A 25,854-nucleotide genomic window follows, 5' to 3' on the forward strand; every position below is an offset into this window, starting at 1 on the left:
TTCTTCTTAGTATTGAAGCCATACCTGTTTGCAGGTTCTGAATAGCTGTTGGTTTGGAAGATGAGGAAGGTATGATATCTTCTAATCATCTTGTGTCTAATAATAGGGAGACTGATAAAGGACAGAAAAGCGCGGTCTCTTCTTGTCGACTTATGCATGTATTAAGACAAAGTGAAATCTATTCTCTTTAATTTGTGCACAAGTCTTTTAAGGTATGCAGCTCCTACAACCCTTATTGCACCAATTAAGGCACTCAAATTGATTTGTTGCAATATAGTGTGTTTTCTTGTGAATTAAAGTTAAGATAGTAGAGTGTCTTGACCTTGCAGGAATGCTATGATTTTCGAAACATTGGTATCAACATGGTAGTTAATAAATTTCCTAATTTCATTTGGTAGAAAAACGTTGTGCAATATCCAAGACAAACCCTAAGCTGAACTATCATCTATGAACCTTTCATACCCGCCAGTTTCAGTGGGTATTTAAATTTGTATCTTATGTAAAACCTGCTGTTAACTTTTGAATTATTTCTGTTTTACAAACCTCCTCAATGTGGACATTCTTGTACCCAAAAACGTGAGGCTAAAGAAGTTGAAACTCACTCAAACTTTTGAATATGGGATGTAACCTATTCTTTTTCTTTTTTGAATTTGTTTAGTTTTATTCATTTATTTATCTGTTTAAAAAATTGAGTTTGTACACAATGCATTTTCTGGATCTGTTTGATGGACATGTTTATGTTCTTTTTTTTCTTTTTTTTCATCTGTTTTTTTTTTTTTTTTTTTAGTTAATTTTACAGCTTGGTACATATATAACATATCATCCTGCCGAAAAGTGCACACTGGATAACCTAACAATGCTGCTACTATTAACAACTCACTACACCAAGCCGTCTGAGGTCAACACAGCTACGCACGCTCCTCCTCCATCTCAGTCTATTCAAAGCCTCCCTCTTTACACCCTCGCAAAAAGTTCATATTTCCTTAGATCTTCCCTTAGGACATCCTCCAGCCCCATTCAAGGACGCCCTTCTTTTTGTTTGGCCTTAGATGGTTGGCTCATAAAGTCCATCTTAGGCAAATCAAGAAAATTGTTTAATGTCTGAGTTATTATCATAATTTAAGTTTTTATGCAGTACATAGGACATAATTATCACTACAAGAGAGTTCTGTTGGAGCGGAAGAAGTGGAACTTGAGTTCTCATTTGAGAGTGTGATTTTTTTTTTTTTTTTTTTTTTTTTTTTTTTTTTTTTTTTTTTTTTTAATGAACTAGGGTTTATTCATAAACCAAAAATAAGAAAATCCAGAAGCTAAGCTTGTAAAGGAGATGACTACCACAACTAGGCCTAAAAAAAATTAATGGTAATATTAACGTAATAGTAAGGTAAAGAATTTCTCAAACCGAACAACAATAACTGAGCTTGTTTTAAAGTCTCTGTACCCACAGTAATGGTATTCATAAAATTTCTAAATGATATATTGTAAAAACTAGTTAAGGAATGCTGCAATTTTGCCAGCTTAATACCCATGATTGTTGCATCAGAACAAAAGTTTTATCTTGTTTTCAAATAGAAGTCTATATTTTGCTTTTAGTTACAAATATTGCAATGCAGTTGTATTTCAAATGTTAATTTTGGTTTTACTATAGCTGTAAGTTGTATTTTATTGTTTACGGCCTGTAATTTTAGTTTGACTTATTCTTCTTCACTAAATTTATGCTACTTAATTTCACTAAACGTAATTTTGATATAGGAAGGGTTCTTGTTGCCTGTGTATTTCAACCATCAAAATTGACCGTAGCAGCATAATTTGTGGTCATTCTTAAGAAAGGGTACTATACAGAATATTACAATGCTATTCTTTTTCTGGTACTGGTATGATAAATCCCATAAAGCTCAAGTTGTTCATTAATTAACGCATTATAGAACCGTTTTTTTTTTCGTTAGTTTCTTTCAGCTTAGCGTGAGACAAGACAAAGAGAAATGACAGAATATATGGGAAATATATAATTTGGGCTATATATTTGCACATTAGGGGGGGAGGTAAAGTATTTGGACAGTTCATATTTCCTTAGATCTTCCCTTAGGACATCCTCCAGCCCCATTCAAGGACGCCCTTCTTTTCGTTTGGCCTTAGATGGTTGGCCGATAAGGTCCATCTTAGGCAAATTGTCATCCTTCATCTGCAGATAGTACCCTAGCTATCTCAACCCTTATTTCAAGTTAGCCCTAGAAGGCAGGATTTAACAACGTTTTTCGCACAGCTTATTGTTTGAAATATGGTCAGTCAGACGGGTACCCAAAACAATTCATAAGCAATCGATCCTTAAAAAAATTCTATACCCAATTTGGGCATATAGTTGTCTAAATAGATCTTTCAGACCTTTTTTTTTAGAAATCCCCAATCCCTCCCGATATACAGTTATTTCGTTACCTTTGCACATTTTTGTACGTTTTTTCTCCTTTTTAGTTGTGTCCAGTTATACATACAAATGAAGCTTGAAATACCCTTTTATTCTCTGAGTAACAAGTAGGCTTATTGGGTGAAGATAAGCTATTTAACTGCTTGTACCTGCAGAAAATTGTTTAATGTCTGAGCTATTATCGTAATTTAAGTTTTCATGCAGTACATAGGACATAATTATCACCACAAGAGAGTTCTGTTGGAGCGGCGGGAGAATTGGAACTTGAGTTCTCATTTGAGAGTGTGATCTTTTCTTTTTTTTTTTTTTTTTTTTTTTTTTTTTTTTTTTTAATAAACTAGGGTTTATTCATAAACCAAAAATAAGAAAATTCAGAAGCTAAGCTTGTAAAAGAGATCACCACCACAACTAGGCCTAAAAAAAAAATTAATGGTAATATTAATGTAATAGTAATGTAAAGAATTTCTCAAACCTAACAACAATAACTGAGCTTGTTTTAAAGTCTCTGTACCCACAGTAATGGTATTCATCAAATTTCTAAATGATATATTGTAAAAACTAGTTAAGGAATGCTGCAATTTTGCCAGCTTAATGCCCTTGTGGGCTTGTGATAGCGATTTTTTGGAAATAAATATATCTCTCTTATCCATGATTGTTGCATCAGATCAAAAGTTTTATCTTGTTTTCAAATAGAAGTCTATATTTTGCTTTTAGTTACAATTATTGCCATGCAGTTGTATTTCAAATGTTAATTTTGGTTTTACTATAGCTGTAAATTGTATTTTATTGTTTACGGCCTATAATTTTAGTTTGACTTATTCTTCTTCACTAAATTTTTGCTACTTAATTTCACTAAACGTAATTTTTATATAGGAAGGGTTCTTGTTGCCTGTGTATTTCAACCATCAAAATTGACCGTAGCAGCATTAAAGAAACATAAAGTACCATTTGAGAAGCTGATTGTAGTTGGTCAAAAAGTGGCTCCTATCTCAAGAATAGTAAGTATACAGCTATTAATAGATGCATTAAAAAGTAAAAAAAAATTCAAAGAAGAGAAAACCTCCACTTGACCTCAGTCCAGAATAAAAATTAAAGTCCGAAGGACGATATAAAAACCAAATTTTAAAACAAACGTTAGAACTAAAAGAAGAAGACCCTTCCGTAATAACGATGAAAGGATAACTGAATAAGAAATTCGATAGTGAATGGCATTTCAAACTTCCATATTATGTAAAGCTTTTCTAAAGGCTAATCGCTTACCAGGCATAGTATTATCAGATGTCTTATGAGGCTGCGGGTAGATATAAAAACGATCGGAATTAATAAGGCAATTATAAATGGTGCTTAGATAGGTTTCTCCAGTATCTCTATTAAGGGTGACCTTTTGATGGATGTGCATTTTGGTTTCAATCGTCTGCCTGAAAACTTGCATGAGACTTTTAAGGGGGGCAATGATGGAGGTGTTGTCAATCAAAATGAAATGGTGTGGTCATAGACTTGTTGAGCCAAGTAAATCCCTTCACTGCCCACCTCACTTTCGAAAAGGGTTTCCAAATACAAAAAAAGGGGGGAGAAATCTTCGGAATACGTTATTACATGCATGGATACTGGCAATTAAAAAGAGTAGACAACATAGGTCAAAGTGGTTTTTTCTTTGAGGCCATCTGCTTTAGACTCTACACTCAAAATTGATGATGGCGTTGCAAGCAGCAAGAAAATAAAGCAAAATCAGGATAACCATACTGTCTGTCTGGTAGGATGTATCACCATAATGTAAAAGCAAGAATAATGTTTCTTTTTGTTTATGAAAGACAGTATAGTTATCCTGATTTTGTCAGATTTTTGTTATTTGTAGTGATGAATTTGTAGTTGTCATGTAGGATATTATTAAGATGCGAGGTTTTTTTGGTTTCTGATTTCTATTTTGATTTTTTTGTTTTCATTCATTTGTGTGTTTTATTTCATTAAGTTAGTTTTTTGTGTAATTTTTTTTTCAGTTGATGAAGGCTTCCGGACGTAAAGTCGAAATATTCGGGCCTTTCTTATTATTAAAACTTTGTCTTTTTTTAATGGCTTATAAAAATATTATACCCGTTTTTCTATATTTTTTTTTCAAAATATACATATAAATGTGTATATCTAGAATGTTTGTATAAATAATGTTCTTAAGGGCTTACCCAGGTCTGAAATCTGAGATCCCTTCTACCCAACCTGATGCTTAGAACATTAGGTGAATTCGAAAATTTGGGTTATCTCATGACGAAAAAGATAAAATTACTGTTTTCATTATTGACTCTTCCCCTCTCTTCATTGAAATCCATCTATTTCTTTGCAAGCTTTATTGGTACATAAAACGAAATGTTTAACAGTCATCATTTCGGGTGTTAGATCATTTTGGCCCAGCGTTGGACACGGTTGCCACTTTAGGACAGGCGGAGTTTTGTAGTCTATTGAATTGCGATCTTTTTTTCTATTAAGAAGGGCGCTAAAATTAACATATGATACAGAAAATACTCTGCATTTTCTGTGAGTATAGAATTTATATAATTGCTCTAGGAAAGCATGTACCCTAAAAAAAAAACTTCAAGAGAAAGAAAGCGGGAGGTGAAGATTCAGTAAAATTGTAATTATTGGTCATGATTTCCAAAACTGTCATGGCGACGTGGCTTCTTGCGACAATTGGGGATTGTCGGCAGATGCCTCTATCCCTGTGCTTCCTGTGGAAATGAGTATATTGACTCTATATTTCATTTATAAATTGTCCAAAATAGGGAGTATAGAATTTAGGACACTACTTAGACATAGAACTCAACATAGAACATGTGAATTACTTAAAGAGCGAGCGGATTTACTTAGTGTTAGACAATTTTTTCCTTCCCTTTTTACTTGTGGTTATTTATAGCTTTGAAGAAAAATATTTTTTTCGGACATTTAGTCTGAAATTTGTAACCAAAACGCAGATTTTCCCCCAAAAAGTCCTGCTTAAGAAACCTTTAGTCCGAGACCTAAAACATTATTTGCTTTTTAGTTCCTAGTCAAAGAAGGTGTCGAAGTTTTTAGTGTTGATGAGCTTGTAATCAATCCAATCCGTTTAAGGATAGCTCCAGTATACCACGTTCTTTCAGAAGAAGAAAAAGCAGAACTTTTTAGAAGACGGTTTGTTCTTTTATTTTGTATACAAGTTGATGTTATTCTCGCCAACTAATCAAGCTCTGTTTGCACGTTCCAGAAAATTTCCTTTTGTAAACTGGAGGACTTTTTAACTGACATTTGAGAACATCGATGTGGATTATTTAATTGTCAATGAAAACACAGTTTTCTACAATCCAGATTATTGTTTGCTATGTAGTGTCTAACAGTTGGTATGTCAATGAATATGAAATCTTGAGAAAATTTTTAAATGTAAGAATTTGGCTTTTCTTTTTAGTAATCATCTCTGTATTAATTTTTACAACTTTTCGATTTAGACCACGGTACCTAAAATTTTGCCTTCGTTTTCTTTTCATATATTGTGTGCATGGGTCTGGACTTTGGGGGTGAAGTGCTTTCAAACGCAAAACTTAATTATTCGGCTTTCATTTTTCGATGCTATTAAAGGGGGGATGGGTCCTTTGGAGGAATGTCAAGGGAAAATTACTCAATCTCCCTTCCTTTCTTACAGGCATGATTTTTGCACGATCAGATTTCCCACAGTTTGTTTTTCTACTTCCTCAAAATTCAGATTTTTTGGCTCTCCTATAGTCCCTTTTTTTTCGTAGTATTATTTTTGTTTCGGCAATCCGATCAGAATATATGATTATCAGTTGTTTTTTTATCGCATTGTCAAAGTTAGTCAAGATTTTGGAAACCGATGGCATATTTTACCCTTCGATCGACAATGACAGAGGACAGAGTACGAGTTAGGAAATGAATTATAAATTACATCAACTAATTAAGGAGTTGTGTCGAGAATCCACAACCATGGTGTGTGCTGCAGTGAAGTGGGTTTACTAAGCCAGGACAAGGGAGAGAGCAGGGAAAAGGATTTTCTGAGTCGGCTGACGATGAAGATAAAGGTTCCTCGTTATTTTAGCCCATTTTCTTGTGAGTAGAAGCATCCAAGGGGATGCCCATGAAAGACTCAGTTATTTTTTGACCAGAATCACAACTGACTCTTCTAAGTTCCCTCCCCGCTACATCCCTCTTCCTTGCTGAGTAAAACTGTTTGCCTGCTGACACGGCTGTTGTAATCTTGGATCTGATGCTCCTTTTCGCGCCAATGGCTTTGATAGATAGTACGTTTAGATGCCAATTTGACTAAGTCTACTGAAGAAATTGCGACAAAATTTCAAAAGGAAGATTGACAATTTTTATTGATTTTATTTTAAAGCCTCGATAAAAGATTATTGGTAAGTTATAAGAGTGGGAATTGGCGCTAGTGTCGACAAAAAAACTGTCAATTTCATCTAGCGTTTGGTGATACTTGGCTTTTTTTTCAGTGTAATATTAATACTGAATAATTTACTTAGTGTAATTAGTAAAATCAGGGTAGTAACGAGTATCCGATCTCAGTTCCTGACAGAAAAACGATCACATAGCTTGAAAATGTCGGGTGTCGCCATACATTAGATGGCGTTGATAATTTTTTCGTCTTCACTAGTGCCAGTTCCCACTCTTAGAAGTTACCTATACTCTTTTGCACTGATCATCAGGTGGGAAAAAAGTCTTAGAATGTATTGGTGTTTCGGGTGGTTAGCGATCTTTTTAAAATGCGATTAAAACTCCTCTAGTGCTGAGTTAAATCAAGCGTGACAAAGTAGTAAAGCAATAATTTATGATTAGATGGTAGCTTAGATTATAGATTGAGAATTTCGAGGAAGTAAGAAACAAATAACATTTTGATTTTAGTTAAATTTTTTTAGTTTGTTAGTTAGTTTGAGTCAAATAAAATTGTTTGCGGATTTTTGCACAATTCTCTGAAATTATTATTCTAAAACATATAACTCTGTTTAATGTATTTATGTTTTTATCTACTTATATGTATGATATCGCTTATATTTTTTATACTTTTTACTCTTCTTTAGTTTTAATTACTGGGTTGACGGAACTCTCGCTAATTCAAAAAATTTCTTTCATCCAGATAGGAACTTCCATAATGCTCCAGGATTCTCATTTCATTATTACTGTTGTTTTTTAAGTTTTTTTTTTGTCGTTTCGTTTTTCATTACCAGAGTGTTCCTTCTCATCTTTCACGATTTCTCCTATAATGTGCAACTGATATTCAAGAGTAATTAACTGCTGGGTTTTTACAGCAGTGTAGTCCTCTGGTTCAGTTTTTGACGCTGATTGCAAAAATGTAATCATATTTCTTTAGTATTTGCATTTTTTTTTTTTTTTTTTTTTTTTTTTTTTGAAAACTCGAAAAATACAACTTCAAAAATTATGCGAAAAATACGGATGCTAGAAAGAATATAGCTGCAAGCTTAAATTTGTATAAAACTCCTATGAAAAATCTGTATAAAATAAGAACCATATCTAAAAAATGCGGCTGGGATTCCCCCCCCCCTCCCCCAATATTGAGATATATTAAACGCCAAAAATTAATAAGGCAATATTTTTTTTTTGTTAAGAGTATATGCTATAGATTACAGCCTATAATATAGGCAATAGATTGAGAAGTTCAAAGAATAAAAAAATCACCGAAGAACTTCATAATTGTTTCTTACTGTTTGTTTTTATTTTTAAACGGAAATCGACATTTTATGTATTTAAAACACAAAAAAAACGGTAATTTATAAAACACCCTCCCTTTAACTTTTTTGTTAAAAAAAAAGGGTAATTTGAGGGAAACAGAAAATTCAGAAGGCTAGAAAGTCATTGTCAAAACATACTACTGTTACTACTACTAACAACTCACTGCAGCAACAAGCCACACGAGCCCAACACAACTACGCACGCTCCTCTTCTATACCAATCTATTCAAAGCCTCCCTCTTTACACGCTCCCAGGAAATTCCCATTTTTCTTCAATCTTTCCTTGTGATATCCTCCCACGCCATTCGGGGGTGACCTGCTTTTTGTTTGACCATAGACAAGGACGATCTTGGGCCACACGTTTTGCAGATGATTTGTTTTGTTTGTCAAGACGTAATACTACTATTAAAAACTTATTACACAGCTGCGTTCCCTTCTTCGCCACACTTAATGAAAAATACACCATCAGGTTTAGCGTATCAGAGAATCTTTATGTAGAGTTTTTTTTTTTCTTTCTCTTTTTTTATGTTTTTTGCCAAAAGAAAGGTCACGTATGCGTGTTTATTTGTTTGTTTTCTTTGTTCTTTCCAGGGGTGGTCGATTCGAACCAATGGCTCTACAAGATTTGGAGAGGGCTCATTTAGACTGAAATTAAAAGTTGTAGTATCCTTTCTGAGTGACCAAAAAAATGGAGGGCAACTAGCCCCACGCCCTTTTTGCCTAATGTTGTCCTAACAAAATTTTGAGACAGCTATTTTGTTCAGTATAGTTGAAAGGCCCAAAAACCATGTCTTTGGGGATGACATAAACACCCACAGCCCCCGGAGGAAGGTCCGCAAATTATGAAGTTTGCCCAATTTTACATGTGGAGATGCTCTGAGGTATTGCCTAGAGGAAATTTTCAGCGGGCGAAGTCGGAATTCTCTGGGGGATTTTTAAGCACGAAGGATTTTCCACGGGAGAAATTCTCTATGGGTGAATTATCACCAGAAAAAAATCGCCATGGCAAAATTTTCCGCTTGAGGGGCGGGATTTCCGTGAAAAATTTTCCACACAGTTGGGATTCCACCATGACTTGAAAACCCATTAGAAATTAAATAAAAACAAGTCTTCTTTTTAAAATTTAAGTATGCTGACGACTATTTTTCAGGCGAATCGTCTGCAAGAAATTTGCTAGGGGGGAATTTCCAGCGAAGATGGAATTATCCTGGGGTAATTCCCCGGGTGGAAGTACTTTGCCTGAGAGGAACGTTCTGAAAGTAAGGAGCAACATTAAAAATTAAAACGAACAGAAATTATATCGTATATGAGGGGGATGCTCCCTCTTCTATACCCCACTCTTTACGCTACAGTTTGATCTTTTGTCCCAATTCTTTAATAACGATTCCTGAAGCACAAGGGCCACATACCGCCTTTTGGATTGGCTCCGATTGGCTCTTCTCTGGCTCTGTAAGAAAGAATAATTATCAGCTAATAGTTTTTTTTAGATTCAACCTCATTTTATGTATTGTCATTAAAGTTAGTTAATAATATTTTCACTCCACTATACGTAAATAAATAATTGCCATTAAAAGCATTACTTTTTCATTCCTAGAAAAATTTGTTATACTCTTACTTTTAATTTTTGTCGGTTCAGTTATAGAGGCAAATACAAAATTGGAGCTACAATTAAATATATTTGAAACACAAAACCAATTTTAAAGAGTGGGAACTAGCGCCAATGTCGATAAAAAAAACTATCAGCGCTATCTAGCCTTTGGCGACACTTGGCATTTTTTCAAGCTCTGTATTAATTTTTCTGTCAGGAACCGAGATCACATACTTATTATTACCCTAGTTTTACCAATCATACTAATTTAATTAATTATTTCATTGAAAAAAAGTACCAAGACTTGCCAAACGCTAGATGATGTTGATAAAAAAAATTGCCGACACTAGCGCAACTTTTCACTCTTATAAATTACCCATACTCTTTGGTCTAAGCCCTATTGAAGTCATACATGTAGATTTTTATCAAGATTACGTACGACTACAAGCGCTAAGAATGGCCCCCGTCATAAATTTGGTGAGTTGGGCTATGCGTAAATCTTGTGACTGACCAATCAAAGTAAACATTTTAGTCGTGATTATTTGATAATAAGAAAAATATGGAGGTTTGAAATGCTTTTTCTATCTTTATAATGAGTTTCTCTAAGGATATAAAGATTTACTGCTAGTAGAAAATATCCAGGATGAAAATACTAATGAAATAGGCTTTCCACTTCTTGAATAACTTTGCAATGTTAGAATAAGATCAAGGAAAATAAACACATTTCGTAGATATTGTTTTTTTTACCAACTTGTGTTGACTGGAGCGGTTTGGTTATTCTGCTTATTCATACATTAAAATCAATTCCAGAAAGTATGGTTTGTGATTAGTTGATCCGTTAGATAGTTAAGTTTGATTGACCTAAATTAAGAACTAATCGATAGAACCTGCTATGTCCCAGGGGTTGGGATGTAAATTCAAGTTTTTCCAAAGTATGACATGCAGTCTATTGAGCTAACGCTACTGCATTGTCTTTTATTCCAGGAGTATAACCATAGACTGTCTCCCATTGATCCATGCTACAGACAAGGCTGTAAAGTATTTGGGATTGTCTTCTGGAGATGTAAGTATCTCAAACCTAGGCACTTGTTGTGAGTAGTTGCTGATAGAATATAGCTGTGGCTTACATTCATAAGTTGATGTCCTGTGGTAGCACAGTGAGATTGATATCTGCTTGGTAAAACGGGACAAAGAGTTTGATATCAGCTTCGGCGACCAGCCTCAAGACCTGATGAATTGGATTCTGTAGCTTAGATTACGTGAGAGCATCTCCACAATAATCTAAATGATATGAATACGTCGGTAATGAGTTTGAGCATCCCTTTTCTGACTATTCCGGTTAATATTAAGTTCCCGGATGTAATCCGTAAAAGATAACAACAAATAATCATTCGGCAACTTGTAAACTGAAACGCTATAGGCAACTAACGAATAACAACATATATTAATCACGTGTACTTCACTGTAAACATAGCTTACTTAGAAATCCCTGAAGGTGTGCCACATTTCACAATTACTGTCCCCTTTGTTCTCTGCATGTAGTTTCACATTTTTTTCCATTTTTTAAAAGATTAATTTTTTTTATGACGTCATTTATCCTCAGTTATCCTACATTTTCCAGGGTTAGCAGGTATAATTTATCCGATAACTAATCCAGACCGTTCCAAGTAGTAATCCTATTAACCATTGACGTCTTTTACATTTGGTGAAATGGTAAGGATAAGCAGTTTGGCTTATCGGATAAGTAATCTTGGAATGGTCTAACGCACTAAGGGTGAGTATCTCTGTCTCCATTTTCTGTTAACTTTTGTTAGTCACGGTTTTTTCTATGGGCTTAGAAAAACAAATTGCAAACAAAAAAGTCATATTGGCCAGATTTCGTGGAAACACTGCACAGGCACGTACGCAGGAATTTTTTTTCGGTGGGGGCCCAAATCCTTCAAAACAGTATATAAAAGGCGCATTATATTACGTAACATATACAAAAACCAAAAGCACACATATCAAGAAATAGAGACTCACCCTATATTGCAAACTGCAACCGACGAGCAGAGCTAAGAGCACACTTTTCCAGAATCTCACCCACTGATACAGAAACATCTCGATGGACGTTCAAAAGTGCCAAGCCATTTAGTCGACCTTCACCCTTTCGGCTGCGGGGATAGGTTTTTAGCCTTTTCTTTGAAGAAAATAACCTCTCAACATCTGACGTAGAAGTGGGAATTACACAGAAAATGCGGAATAAAGTATGGACATTGGGAAATATTCCTCGCTCATACTCAGCCAGGCTCTGCACTGCCGTCTCTGGAAAAAGACAGAGAGCTATTTTTAGTCACTCAGCCCGCCATAGTTGAAGCTCAGCCTTCACAGCCGACTCCGAGCTTGTTAGATCTGAGGCAAATAACTTGATCAGGTCTTTAACATCGCCAATAGACTCTTTTACGACAAAAGATGGGGATTCCGCTGAGGCCTTTCAGAATAACTTTGTGCTTTGTGAATCGAGATTCGAGTGATTGTATGAGTTGGTCCACAAATGGGATGAAAAGGGAAACTCGATAGTAAAATTTTGTTTGCTTTTCTGCCGGAATATCATTTGGGATGTTGACGATGTTTCTCTTTCGTGGCAGGGCAACGGTGATTTCGAGTTCCTGGCATATGCACGTGACTTCCGAAAACAGCTGACCGAACTTCTCCTCCGCCTTATTTCGTGTATCTTGAAACATTTCTGTCACACTTTCGACACACTGAATGCACATAGTCATATCGATGTTTTCTGACTGCAGCAGCTGATACAAATTCAGTGTGTACCCCATAAACATATCCATCACAATAAGGGTCACAATATGGTCCAAGCTCAGGATGTTATTGAGCAGACTTCTGGCTTTTGAAGACGCCACGGAGTCCCCATTTGTCTCTATGTGTTCTAGGGCCTTAAAGATCGGAACAACTAACTGCTTTGATATTTGTATCACATCGTGTCTTTCGACCCATCGAGTTTCGCACAATCTTTTCAGATTGACTTCAGTGTAAGTTTTTAAGACAGCGCTTCGCTAGGCACTGAAGTGAAAGAAATTAACTATTTCACGAATAAAAACCATCATACAGGGCTTGATATCAGGGATCTTGCTCGAGTCCGTCAAAACCAAGTTCAAGGAGTGGGAGACACAGTGAACATACTTGGCGAGTGGATATTTGTTCGAGATAAAAGCCTGGGCTCCTGACAAATGTCCGCTCATGTTTGCAGCCCCATCATACCCTTGTTCTCTGCATAGTTTCATATCGAGACCAAGTTTCTCAATTCGACTTAGTATAAATTGACTGAGGCTTTCACCTCGCAAGTCTTCAACAACAGCAAACTCGACAAACTCTTCCCTGATCTGCAAAGTTTCGCTGTCCAAAAATCGAAGCCCTAGAGCCATCTGTTCCTGCCTTGATATGTCGGTTGTCTCGTCCGCCAGGATGGTGAAAAAATAAGCCGATTTCACTTGATCAACAATCTTTGTGGTAATAAGCTGTCCGCAAATATCAACCAGTTCGTTCTGAATTCTGGGACTGCAGTACTGGGCATTGCCCGCACTTTTCTCAAACACCTCTTTCATTATTGGATCGTCTTTCGTCCGATAGCGCAGCAAGGTCCTAAAATTTCCATCGTTCTTTACAGGCTCTACAAAGGTCAATTTCCCCGAATCTTCATCCCCACGCAGTGCAAGTCCTTGCCGTCCACACAACAGTATTGTTTCTGTGATTAGACGGAGCCGTTTTCTGTTTATTTCTATTTCATCTCTTTTCTGATTATTCAAGGCTTCCATTATAGAGGACTTTTGCCCACTCATTGTTACCAGGAAACTTTCCCCCCAAACAACAGCGTCTTTATGGTAGGAGTTTGACTGGTGTTTAGAAAAGTCTTCCAGGGCGTTTTTCCAATTCACGTGAGGCGCCAAGACAAGCTGCCCTAATTTTTGGTGAGACCCCCTTCCGGCTTGATCACAAGCAAACAAAGCACAATATTTGCAGAAACACCCTTTTTTCACTGCAGAAAATACTAGCCAAGCGTACTTATCCATCCAACTAACTTGAAACTTCCTTGTTTTTGAGCCTGTGACATGAACCGGAAAAGGATAGTCCTTGTTTGGTTTAAAATGCCTTTTCAGCAAATTATACTTTTTTTCATCGGAAACCGAACCTCTTCCTTCTAAAAAGGTTCCAATGTCAAGCTCAACGTCAATGTTTATTTCTTCACGTTTGTCTGCTACTACCTCAGCATTTGGTATTGGTCCTTGAGCTGAAGTCGAAGGTTCAGTCGCAACGGCAATGTTCAGATGATCACTATTGTCACTTTTTTCCGAGTCAACCTCACTAATTCGTCGTTTTTTACCTCAAAGCTGGAGAACACTCTGTTGTTTTTTCGACATTTTTACACTTGTCCTTTCTTTAGCAACACTTTGTTTTAGACTGTCAACTGAATAAGCCAGGGTTTATTTGCAAGAACGACCGCTTTATTCCCTAGAGAAGGACCAGGAACAGATGATCTTTCAAACTAACAGATAACTCAAAGATTGCTTGACAGGGGGTGAGAAGTTGGAGAGGAAATGGGTTAATTCTATGCTGGTGACCCTATTGGGTAATTACAGGCCGAAAAATCCTCGAAAACGGTTAACAAATTCGGTCTAGATCAGTAATTAACCACTATCCCTTATTCTGTGTGAATGATCAGAAAAATATGCGAAAAAAAATGGTGTGATTTGGGGGGGGGCCCGGCCCGGAGCCCCCCCCCCCACCTCTGCGTACGTGCCTGACACTGCAGTTGGGATAAAATTTAGATATGATACGGTCTGATAAAAACAAAAATAAAAAGGTCTATACACGTGTAAATAAAACAGTTGTTCCCAACAATTTTTGTAAACAAAAAATAAGTATCGTTTGCAAAGAAAACCTAACTGACACATTTCATACCAATGTGCGATCAAAGCTGAAAGAAAAATGATACTATTCAGAGGCGTTGTTGTTTAATCTGTAGTGCATTTCATTCTTTCTCTTTTTCTCCTGGAATTGGACATTTTATAATTTTTTTTCTAATGGGCTGCATTAGATTTCCATTTAATTGAGCTGAGAAGATACAAAAACAGACAACTAAGTTAGTAATTTTTTGATAAAATTAAATTAAAAAAACAAGTTTTTTCAACTGAAAGTAAGGAGTAACATTAAAACTTAAAAGGAACAGAAATCATTACCTATATGAGGGCGTTCGCCCCCTCGTCAATACCTTGCTCTTTACACTAAGGTTCGAATTTTATTCCAATTCCTTAAGAATGACCCCTGAATCACAAAGGCCGTTTAATTAGAATAAATAGCCCTTTTTAAAGTACTAAAAAAAACTTTAGCGTAAAGAGCGAGGTATTGACGAGTGGGCGAACCCCCTCATATACGTAATAATTTCCGTTGGTTTTAAGTTTTAATGTTGCTTCTTTCTTTAAGTTGAAAAAACTTGTTTTGTTTATTTAATCCCCTTCCCTTATGAAAAATGCATCCATGGAAAGATCCTCCCATGTAACCCCTCCCCCCAACCCCATATCACCAGAAAAAAATCCCCCTGAAAACTTCTGAATGCTTCCCAATAACCTATACTATATGTAAACAATGGACAAAGTTAATAACTGGTAGCCCTTCCCCCGGGGGTGTGGGGTATTAAGTCATCCTCAAATACATAGTTATTAGATTTTTCGACTGTGCTAAACAAAATGGATATCTCAAAATTTTGATCGGGTGACTTTGGGAAAAAATGAGCGTGGGAGGGGGCCTAGTTGCCCTCCAATTAATTGGTCACTTATAAATGGCACTAGAACTTTTAATTTCTGTTCGAATGAGCCCTCTTGCGATATTCTAGGACCACTGGGTTAATACGATCACCCCTGGGAAAAAAAAAAACAAATAGACACGTATCGTATCCGTGATCTTTTTTCTGGCAAAAATACAAAATTCCATATTTTTGCAGATGGGAGCTTGAAATTTCTACAGTAGGGTTCTCTGATACGCTGAATCTGATGGTGTGATTTTCATTACTTTCTATGACTTTCTGGGCTTGTTTCCCCCTATTTTCGAAAATAAGGCAAATTTTCTCAGACTCTTAACTTTTTTTGGGTACAACTAAACTTGATGAAACCTATATATTTGAAATCAGCATAAAAATACGATTCTTTTTATGTATCTATTGGTATCAAAATTCCGTTGTCTAGAGTTTCGGTTACTATTGAGCCAGGTCACTCCTTACTTACAGTTTTTCACACATCATTTTAAATCAATTCATATATATTTTTTAAGTAACAACCATGGTTTCCATTGTTGCATCATGGCTGCAGCGATAAGTGCTACCTAGTAAAGGGCGAAGCACGGCCCATTGTAGCCAAAAGCTAAAAAAAATCATTTTTTACTGTTAAATGATTTTCCATTTGTAGGTGATTAAAAAATTGTAATTACTATTTCGATTAATCTTAATAGTAAAATGTTATTTTGAAAACAAATTTGCAGGAATGTTTAGAAGAGCCTGGAACGCCTCGAAAAGGACTTCAGAACAAACTGAAAAGTGCACCATTAAAATTGTCACTGTAAAAATTCCTTTACAGGAAACTTACAGCCCCCAATTTTGGAGAACAAGGAAAATTACTTTTCTGTAATGGTAACACTGTGTCCTCTTTTTTTCTGTTTTTTTTTCTTTTGTCACTAGTGGGTAACTGGAACATCATAGAGAGCTGTTTAAGGGGTCGTTTAAAGACTTTTTTTTTTAATTCTGATCGTTTTTTACAAATTCGAATTGATAACGTTGTTATAAAGTACCATATGGCACCTTAAAAGTGCAATTTGGGTGTCATTTTTCGATTCCAAAGGCTGGGCGGGGGACTGGAATATCATAGAGAACTGTTTAAGTGATCATTTAAAAGCTAATTTTTATATCTGCTTGTTTTTTTTGTAGATTCAACATATCATCATCGTAAAGTGCCATATGACACAAAAATGCCCTTCTGTTTTTTTTTGTTTTTTTTTTTAATTTACCCTCATTTGCCACCAATAGAACTATACACAGGCAACATTGCAGAGAGATGTTTAAAGGATCATTTTCAGCTTGCTTTTTGTAGATTTGTAGTGGAAAAGAACATTAAAAAGCCGCATCAAGCAATGATAAAAGTTTGAGGCCTAGGTTATTTTATCGTCATAAATTTTAAAAATTCTATAAATCGGTGGTTCTAAAAAGTAACTAGTATATAGAAGACTTGTATGGCGCTTCAGTCTTAGTGGTTACGACTTGTGCCTTCGGTAAAAGAAGCTTGAATCTTGGACAGTTGACACAAAAATGTTTTGTGTGTATTCTCTTACAAGCGCGAATTCATTTCCGCCAATGATCAGTTCTTCCAAAATGCCTAAGTCAAAGTCAAATAGGGAGAAATAATGAAAACACTAATTTTTGTAAATTGTTCTAACTGTATATCTTAAATTCTTTTAAAAATTTCATGAGTTTTTTATTGGCAACTCCTCAAAGATGCCAAGGACAAATACCCCATTGACGCCTTTGATGACATATCCCAGATTTTTTTTAAGGCAAAGTTTAAGTGAGATGTTAAACTTGATGCCTTATTTCAGCAAAAAAAACTCTGTTATTTTGATTAGTTTCTTCACCTAAATTTGAAAAATAATTTTTATAATGTGTATTGTCAGTATTGTTAATACATTAAAAAGTGCAAAAATTAGTTTTGAAAAATCAAAGTTTTTCTGATGAAAGTAAAGAGCCAAGTTGAAATTTAAAACAAACAAAATTAATTTATTAACAAAAATTTATTAAAATTTTATTAATTTTATTAACAATTTATTAACGAAATTTATTAACAAACAAACAAGTACAGGGAAATATCACGAGTCAGTTTGTTTCTAACAGTTTTTCAAAAATATGTTGAATAAACCGCGAAGCAGTAATTTTGTTAGTCTTAAGTTTCAACTTCGCTCTTTACTTTCATCAGTTTTTTTTTATAATTAATTAATGCAATAAGAAAATCCATTTTTTGAATCAACCATTTTTTGTCATTAATGAAATATGCTGAGCAAAAACTGAGTATAATTAATGAATCATAAAAAAACATGCTAAGTACAAAAAAAAAGTATTTCGAAATCTATGGTCAGTGATGTGTCAATCAAACAGTTTCGTTTGGTTACGAACCGTAAGTAAGCAGCGACCCGGCTCAATAGTAACCAAAACTCTAAAAAACGAATTTTGATGCCAATAGATACATCAAAAGAATCGGATTTTATGCTGATTTCAAATATATAAGAAAATTTGCCCTTTTTTTAAAAAAAAAAGAGGGAAACCCCCTAAAAGTCATAGAATCTTATTAAAAATCACACCATCAGATTCAGCGTATCAGAGAACCTTACTGTAGGGATTTCAAGCTCCTATCTACAAAGATGTGTGATTTTGTATTTTTTGCAAGAAGAAGGATCACGGATGCGTATTTATTTATTTATTTTTCCTGGGGTGATCGCATCGGTCCAGTGGTCCTAGAATATAGCGGGAGGGCTCATTCGAACGGAAATTAAAAGCTCTAGTGCATTTTTAAGTGACCAAACAATTAGAGGGCAATTAGACCCCTCCCACGCAAATTTTTTCCCAAAGTCACTCGATCAAAATTGTGAGATAGTCATTTTGATCAATATAGTCGGAAAATCTAATAACTATGTCCTTGAGGGTGACTTAATCCCCCGCAGTCACCGGAGGAAAGGCTGCCAGTTGTGAACTCTGCCCATTGTTTACATACAGTATTGGTTATTGGGAGGTATACAGACATTTTCAGGGGGGATTTTTTCTGGTTGGGGAGGGGGTTGGCGGCTACGTGAGAGGATCTTTCCATGGAAGAATTTTTCATGGGGGAAGGGAATTTTCTATTAAGGGGGCGCCGGATTTCCCAGCATTACATAAAAAACGAACAGAAATTAAATAAAAAAACAAGTTTTTCCATATGAAGTAAGGAGCAACATTAAAACTTAAAACGAACAGAAATTATTATGTATATGAGGGGGTTCGCCCCCTAGTTCTTACCTCGCTCTCTACGCTAAATTTTTTCTAGTACTTTCAAAAGAGCTATTTATTTTAATTAAACGGCCTTTGTACTTCAGGGGGTATTCATACAGAATTGAAACAAAATTCGAACTTAGGGTAAAGGGCAAAGTATTGCCGATGGGGTGAACCCCCTCATATACGTAATAATTTTTGTTTGATTTAAGTTTTAATGTTGCTCCTTACTTTCAGTTGAAAACACTTGTTTTTTTTTATTTAATTCCTTTGATAGATCGCTCGTATAGGTGGTCGCTTGACCGAACAATTTGTGGAAAAAGGTGAAAAAGAAATCGATCACCGGTTTTGGTTTTAAAGCGGCGCTCTCGAGATTGAAAAAAATCCAGAATTCGCAGTTTGATATTGAGAACTTTCTTGAGTATAGCTGTCCTAGCCGAGTGGTTAGCACGCTAGATTTGAGATCCTCAGTCTGTGAGGACAGGGGCTCGAGTCCTGGTGTCGCTGGTTTATTGGTCTGGAACGGGGGTCCGTGGTGTGATTCTGTAAGCTTACCCAAAGTCGACCCAGCTCTATGTGCGTAGGCTACCTGGAGAAATATGGGGAAGTTAAACAGGAAAGGTGTGTGAAAGCACAGAAGGGTTGGCCCCCAACCCCCCTTTGTACTTCCTGGCCGGAAGGCCATGAAACGGAGATCAGCATCGCGGTCAAATGTCGTATTCTTTTTGTTTCTTATTTTATCGAGTACCTTCTTAAATTCATTTCAGAATGGACTTGTTCAAATTGGTTTCACACAAAATATTTGGGTCAGATGATAAAAAAATGTACACTATTTTTAGGGGGGGGGCTATCCTTGTTTAATATAAATAGCTAAGAATGAATCAATTGTTGGGTGATATAAACCACTGAAAACCCTAGAACCTAGAATTGGTGAAATTACATGAACGCCAATTAAGAGGGAATAGGACATGGAACATTTTTTTTTTTATCAAAACCAGAGAGAAGAAAATCCTTGCCGCCTCCCCTAATTTTCGTGATTTGGAGCTAATATGGGACTGACCTCTTATGAGCTCAGGTCATCCTGTAATAAGTAAGATTGTGTCAAGCCAGATCATTGTGAAAAGATCTTTTCCATTTTCTAGATTGTCAAAACCACATCAAAGATGACAGGAGCTGTAAGTTATCAAGCAGTAAAATATGTTGTACGACCGGAACACTTCAAACGAGGAAAAGTGTCAAAAGCTGACGAAGCTGCTGAAGGAGAAGAGGGTATGCTGTCGGAGATTCTAGAAGTAAGCTCTTACACTACGTGCACTAAGGCTTAAAAGTTCTAACAAGAATAGGCTTTTCTTTACAAAACTTCACGTAGGAAATTATTTAGTAGAATACCTCAGCTTTAATTTGGTATACATTATGCCATATAAGTAACCATGGAGAACAGTGCTTGAGATAAAGGTACTTAGACAGTGTATCCAAATTATACCCGCCGTCCCCTGGCTCTTGTAAGGTAAGTAGTCTTTTGTCTCTGGCAATGTGACTATTGAACAAATACCCAGAAAAAGAAATCTTTCACATTATTTTACTATTTTTTGGGAAGGTGCAATATTCGCCCTTTCTTTTCGGGTATAGTGATGTAATCCACCGTCCCAATTGTCCGAGATTAGACTATCAAGATTGCCGTCACAGATTGCCAAATATTGTCCTTGTCGGCCATCCGTCTAGGGCCACACGAAAAGTAGGTCGTCCCCGATAAGGGCGGAAGGATGTCGTAAGGAAAGATTTAATAGAAATAAGAACTTTCTGGGAGAGTGTAAAGAGGGAGGCGTTGGATAGATTAGGAGGGAGGAGGAGCGTGTGTAGCTATATTAGCCTCAGGTACCTAGGTGCTTCTGTGAGCTGTTAGTAGTAGTAGGAGATATAACCCACCCATTTGATAAGAGGGGAAATGCCAAGATATACATTTTACCGAAGAGTGAAATTTAAATCTTCTTATAGGCGAGGGCATAATAAGCTCAAAATTGTTTTGGTGTTGTTAATCTTTAGCCGAAACATCAAAGTTTTATCAAAGTGAATAAAAACGTGTAAAAAGACGTGTCATCATTATTGAACGTGTAGTACTTGATGAAACTTCAGGAGTTCATGTCAGAGAGGCTGATGCTAAATATAATAAGTGCACTGATTTTATCAGCATAGAAAAACTTTAGCTCAATACATAAGGATGATTTTCTCGATAAAAAAAATGTCTATTTAAATCACGAGCTATAGATTAGAGTCTGGAACACAAAACTGTTCTAAGCCTCCGAAGAATAAGAAGGATGGAGCTGGTTTGTAGCAATAACCTTCAACAATTTTGACCCGTCCAGGCAGGCTTTGGACAAGTTTCGTAGCCAAACGAAAACTATTATGGTGAACTAGCCCAATACGGCCGCAATTATATAGTAAAACCAGCATTGACACACGATCTTTTCTAATGCACTCTACTAGTTTTTTGGTCTTTAAAATGAAGTGTTAAGTCTCTAACCTTAAACATTAAGCTGGCTGAGAAAGAGAGAAATCACTCCTTCCCCGTTCCAATCTCTCCAACGCCTCTGGTTTAGCCGCCCCCAAAAGATCCCCCAACGATTTTAAGTCTCATTCCAGCTCAACTTGGAGGACCCTCGGATATTTTCTTAGAACTATTATTTACCCGGTAATTTAGTAGAAAAGGCGGGTAATTTAGTAGAACTATTACCGTGAATGTCGACATTCATTGGTGAATGTCCGAAATACCTTCTTTTTTTTTGTAGTTAGTCACCGTTGCCAGTCATCTTTTTCAGTTTAATGCAAGGTTTAATGACGACAGGTTAGGTTGTATTAGGTTTGGTTAGGTTAAGCTAGCTTACGTTAGGTTTTTAACCCATATCTGAAATTTGTAATCAAATTTAACCTAAGCTAACCTAACCTAAATTAACATAATCTAACCTAACTTTAAGTTTTACCATTATAGCTTGCGTAAGACTGAAAAAGCTCTCTGGCAAAGTTAATTGAATCTAAGCTGAAAAAGGGAATTTTGGACATTCACGGTAACAGAAATGTGTCCGATAGGTCATTCTCCTTGACTTTTTTTTCGTTGCGCTAAACATCAAAGAGGGCCTCGTTTGAAAGGGAATGGTTACATTATGTACCTTTTGTAAATGACCCTAAGGAGAATGTTCAGATGAAGCGTGATTTTTGCCAAAAACCACATCTTCAATAACAAGATGATATAACACACTTATATTTGGACAAGGGGTATCGTGTCAGAACTGAATCATTTTGTTTCTTCGTTCCTTAAATATAGTCATATTCAGTTTTTTAAATGACGTCAGGTATTGTAAATTACAAACAAAATTACTTGAGAGCGAGTTTGAATTTTTTTCCAGTCCTGGCATTTAGGTTGATACTGTCCTATTTTAAGTCCAATTTAGATTTCCAGTTCTTAGGTCTCTGTTGGCGTACTTCAAGCTCGATGCTCTTTCTTAGACTTCCCGGATAGGGCTCAAATGCTATGGGGGAAAAATTCTGAAACCTGTTGAAATCATCTCTCATCATCTCTTAATCTCAGAGTCTACTCTGGCGTTTGGTATATCCCAAATATGTGTGCAGTCCATACAAGCGAAAGATTATCATAGACCATTTATCCAATACAATCTATCAGCTTTACTCCTAGACTCCATTTAGGTCCACAAGTACGGAAAGGAAACCCACCAAAAGAAAGGGCTGCATTCTATAGCTTTTGTCTGTAAAACATTAATTTGACCTTAATAGAGCACAAATGTTATGGCGCAAAAATTAACAAAGCTATTAAAATTGTGGCATTACCAACTTCAAGTCTTAAAGACTGTACTGGAATCTGGTACAGAATTTATCCTTAACACATTCATCTAGGCTATATATTGAGGGGTCCCGAAAAAAAATTCTAATCGGGCCCCGCACCTACTCGATCCGGCCCTGGCTATATTGGAGTGTTTTGTTTATATCACCTTCTGGTTTTATTCCCTCAATGTTTTTCTTAATACTATTAAAGTGTTTGTTTTTATTTAAGGGTCACATCCTATAATTTTTGTGATCTTACATGGTTTTACAACCTAAAGGAATAACCAAAAGGTTAGAAGTTAAATCCCGATTTTGAGGCCAGAACTGTATTTCTGCATTCGTTTCTGGGACGCACTGACATAATTAACCGAACTCATCTACTCTAACTAAACGAGCAATTGTGTATGTATGTATACATAACTTTTTTCTTGAAAAAGGGTCCATATTTTTATTTTATTTTTTGAAAATTGGCACTCTGGGAGTTTCTGACCTGAAAAAGATCTAGATAGGTCACAAGTTTGAGAAAAGTTGTTTAGAGCCTTTCTTTTAATCATATGAGTGATGTCATATTTATTTTTCCTCCAGGTCTGGTCTTACCGTTTTTAATATCTTTGACGCATACAAAATTACAGAAGCTAATAAATGACTAAACAGCTAAAGAACAAGGCATGAATCAAGAAACGGCAAAACTCACATTGAATAGCAAAGGAAAGCGTTGCACAACAAAACCTGCTGTTAGAAGACAAAGCAAAATTACAGTGAAATGAAGGAAGGTGTTGTTTTAGCGTGCGTGAGTCGGTGAAGGATAAACAGGAAGAAGGAATTGAATTCACGCCAAAATTACTTATTTCAATTGAAATTGCTGATGTTTCACCCTAGAATGAAGAAGTGTTATTTTAACGTCTGCAAAGATGTCCACGAAGGAGAAAATAAATTCACGTCTGAATTTCTTAACCACCCTGGAACGGAATGAAGTTATTTTGGCGTCAGTGGAGAATAAACAGGAAAGAGAAATTGAATTCATACAAGAAAAAAAAACTATTTTTTCCCCAGGAGTAGTCGTATCATTTGACATGACACTAAACTTTAAAACGAACAGAAAGTATCCGGTATATGGGAAGGCTGCTCTACTGCTCAACTTCCTGCTATTTGCGCCATAGTTTTGCCAGTGCTTTACTGACAGCAGTTTTCGTGCAATATAGAGAGCTGGTAATTGCAGGTGAACGTTGAACATTGAAGTTCGATATATAACAATGCTTCGAGGAAAATGGCTCATTTAGTGTATTCGGTTTTCAAAATAAATGGAATTTTTTTAAGCAAAGTATCGTTTTCCCAATAAGAGGAAAGTTTTCATCCCCTTAGCAGCCGTACCGCATGGTATATCCTCGATATATTTTCCCAATGAAGGTTAAATACGTAACCATTTGAATGTTCATCGGATTCCCCTGAGGCACCTCTCATAGAAATGTAGGCCGTAAAACACTTTTGGGGCTTAAATACCCACCTTAGAAGAATCCACTGGTTGTTTGGCTTTAATAGTTGATGCTTAACTATATTATGCTGTATATCTGTTATTGTTTATATAACGATTTTTTATGGACTTTTTTATGGACTGCATGTTCGTTTATGGACGTGCGTCATACCACGCGTCCTTGTGGCCGCTAAAATAGGGAAGTCATATAAATACCTTTCCAATGTGTTAAAATTGAAGCGTAACAGGACATTAGGCCGGAAACTGGCTCTTTGCTAAGGCGCGATTTCTTTTCTTTTTTCTAAATGGGAATGGGCATTAGATCTGATAAATTTTGTTCAGATGAGCCCTCTTTCGATAATCTACAACTACTGGCTCGATACTACTCTTGGGAAACAACACAAATACGCTTGCATGAACATCCATCTCTTGAAAAATAGGCAATTTAACATTTTTAGAGTTATTATTTTAGAGTTTTAATCAAGGTTGCACCCCCTAGGGATGTTATTTAACCCCTTTTTCTAATAAAATGCATATTTATCTATGCTAGTAGATTTTCACGAGCTACTTCAAAATCAGTGGATTAGGTCCCTCTTGGATCAAGAATTTTCCCTTTAAGTTTCAAACTGATCACGGCAATGCCATTTTCAGTGTTTATAGTTCTTGTTAGGAGACAAGTATTAGCCTGACATTCTTGTATTAATGGGTACCCGGCCACAAAATTGGGTTTTTATAGCAATGGATAGTGTTGCATCAATCGCAAAAACTAAGGAAACAAAAGTAAAGAAGAGAAAATAAGGTTTCGAGAAAAAGTTAGAAAAAGTGGAAAATCGAGAAACTAATCCTAAAAATAAAAACCAACTTTTAGTTTTCCATAGAACTGAGTTCATGGAAAAACCGACCCAAGACCTCTACGGGACTATAAACCAAAGAATAAATTCCAACACATTTGTTACTGCTAAGTGGCTAGAACTCGCTCCCTTCGAATTCGAAGTAGTAGCTCATAGCTACTGGAAGTCAGTAACTATTAATTCAGAATGTATTATTGAACGTGTGATTAATATGGACAGATAGACAAATAGAAGAAGAACCGAGACTTGTATCCTCTTTTTCAGCGATAGTCCTTTCCTAAAGATTATCTTTTAAAAAAAATCCTCCACAAAAGAAGTTTTTCTATATAAAACAAAGAGCTCTTTAAATAAAACTGATTACTGTTGACTGACAGTTGCTATTCCGGGTAATTCTTACAAAAGAGAAAATACTTACATATAAATAAATATACATACAATTATTGCTCGTTTAATAATTTTAGATAAATTATCTATAGTAGTTAGACAAATAAAAACATCAACTAAACACATCCTCTATTGTGAGCAATTAAATAAAAAAAACAAGTTTTTTAAACTGAAAGTAAGGAGCGACATTAAAACTTAAAACGAACAGAAATTATTCCGTATATGAAGGGGCTGTCCCCTCCTCAACGCCTCGCTCTTTACGCTAAAGTTTTTTATTGTTTAAAAAAAATAGAGTTGTGAGAAAGTCAAACTTTAGCGTAAAGAGCGATGCGTTGAGGAGGGGACAGCCACTTTCATATACGGAATAATTTTTGTTCGTATTAAGTTTTAACGCCGTTCCTTACTTTCAGTAAAAAAAAACTTGTTTTTTTTATTTAATTCTTTAAGGTTTTTGAATTGATGAATGCTTTTATTTTGACTCACTGTGTATGGATCATTAAAAAAAAATTGTACATTAGCT

General features: G+C 35.8%; 1 protein-coding gene across 1 annotated transcript in view; it reads left to right on the forward strand.

Moving 5' to 3' along the window:
• Window positions 1–25,854, forward strand: part of Polr2E (DNA-directed RNA polymerases I, II, and III subunit Rpb5) — a 48,164-nt gene that overhangs the window by 20,615 nt on the left and 1,695 nt on the right. Inside the window, exons 4-7 of the mRNA XM_089086324.1 lie at window positions 3,296–3,420; window positions 5,451–5,578; window positions 10,727–10,805; window positions 19,937–20,086. Of these exons, the coding sequence (XP_088942450.1) occupies window positions 3,296–3,420; window positions 5,451–5,578; window positions 10,727–10,805; window positions 19,937–20,086 (482 nt within the window). The remainder of the gene's footprint in view (window positions 1–3,295; window positions 3,421–5,450; window positions 5,579–10,726; window positions 10,806–19,936; window positions 20,087–25,854) is intronic.

This window comes from Artemia sp. Qi Xiang Cuo, chromosome 3 (genome assembly GCF_049724085.1).
Source record: "Artemia sp. Qi Xiang Cuo chromosome 3, ASM4972408v1, whole genome shotgun sequence".
NCBI classification, from domain to species: Eukaryota; Metazoa; Arthropoda; class Branchiopoda; order Anostraca; family Artemiidae; genus Artemia; species Artemia sp. Qi Xiang Cuo.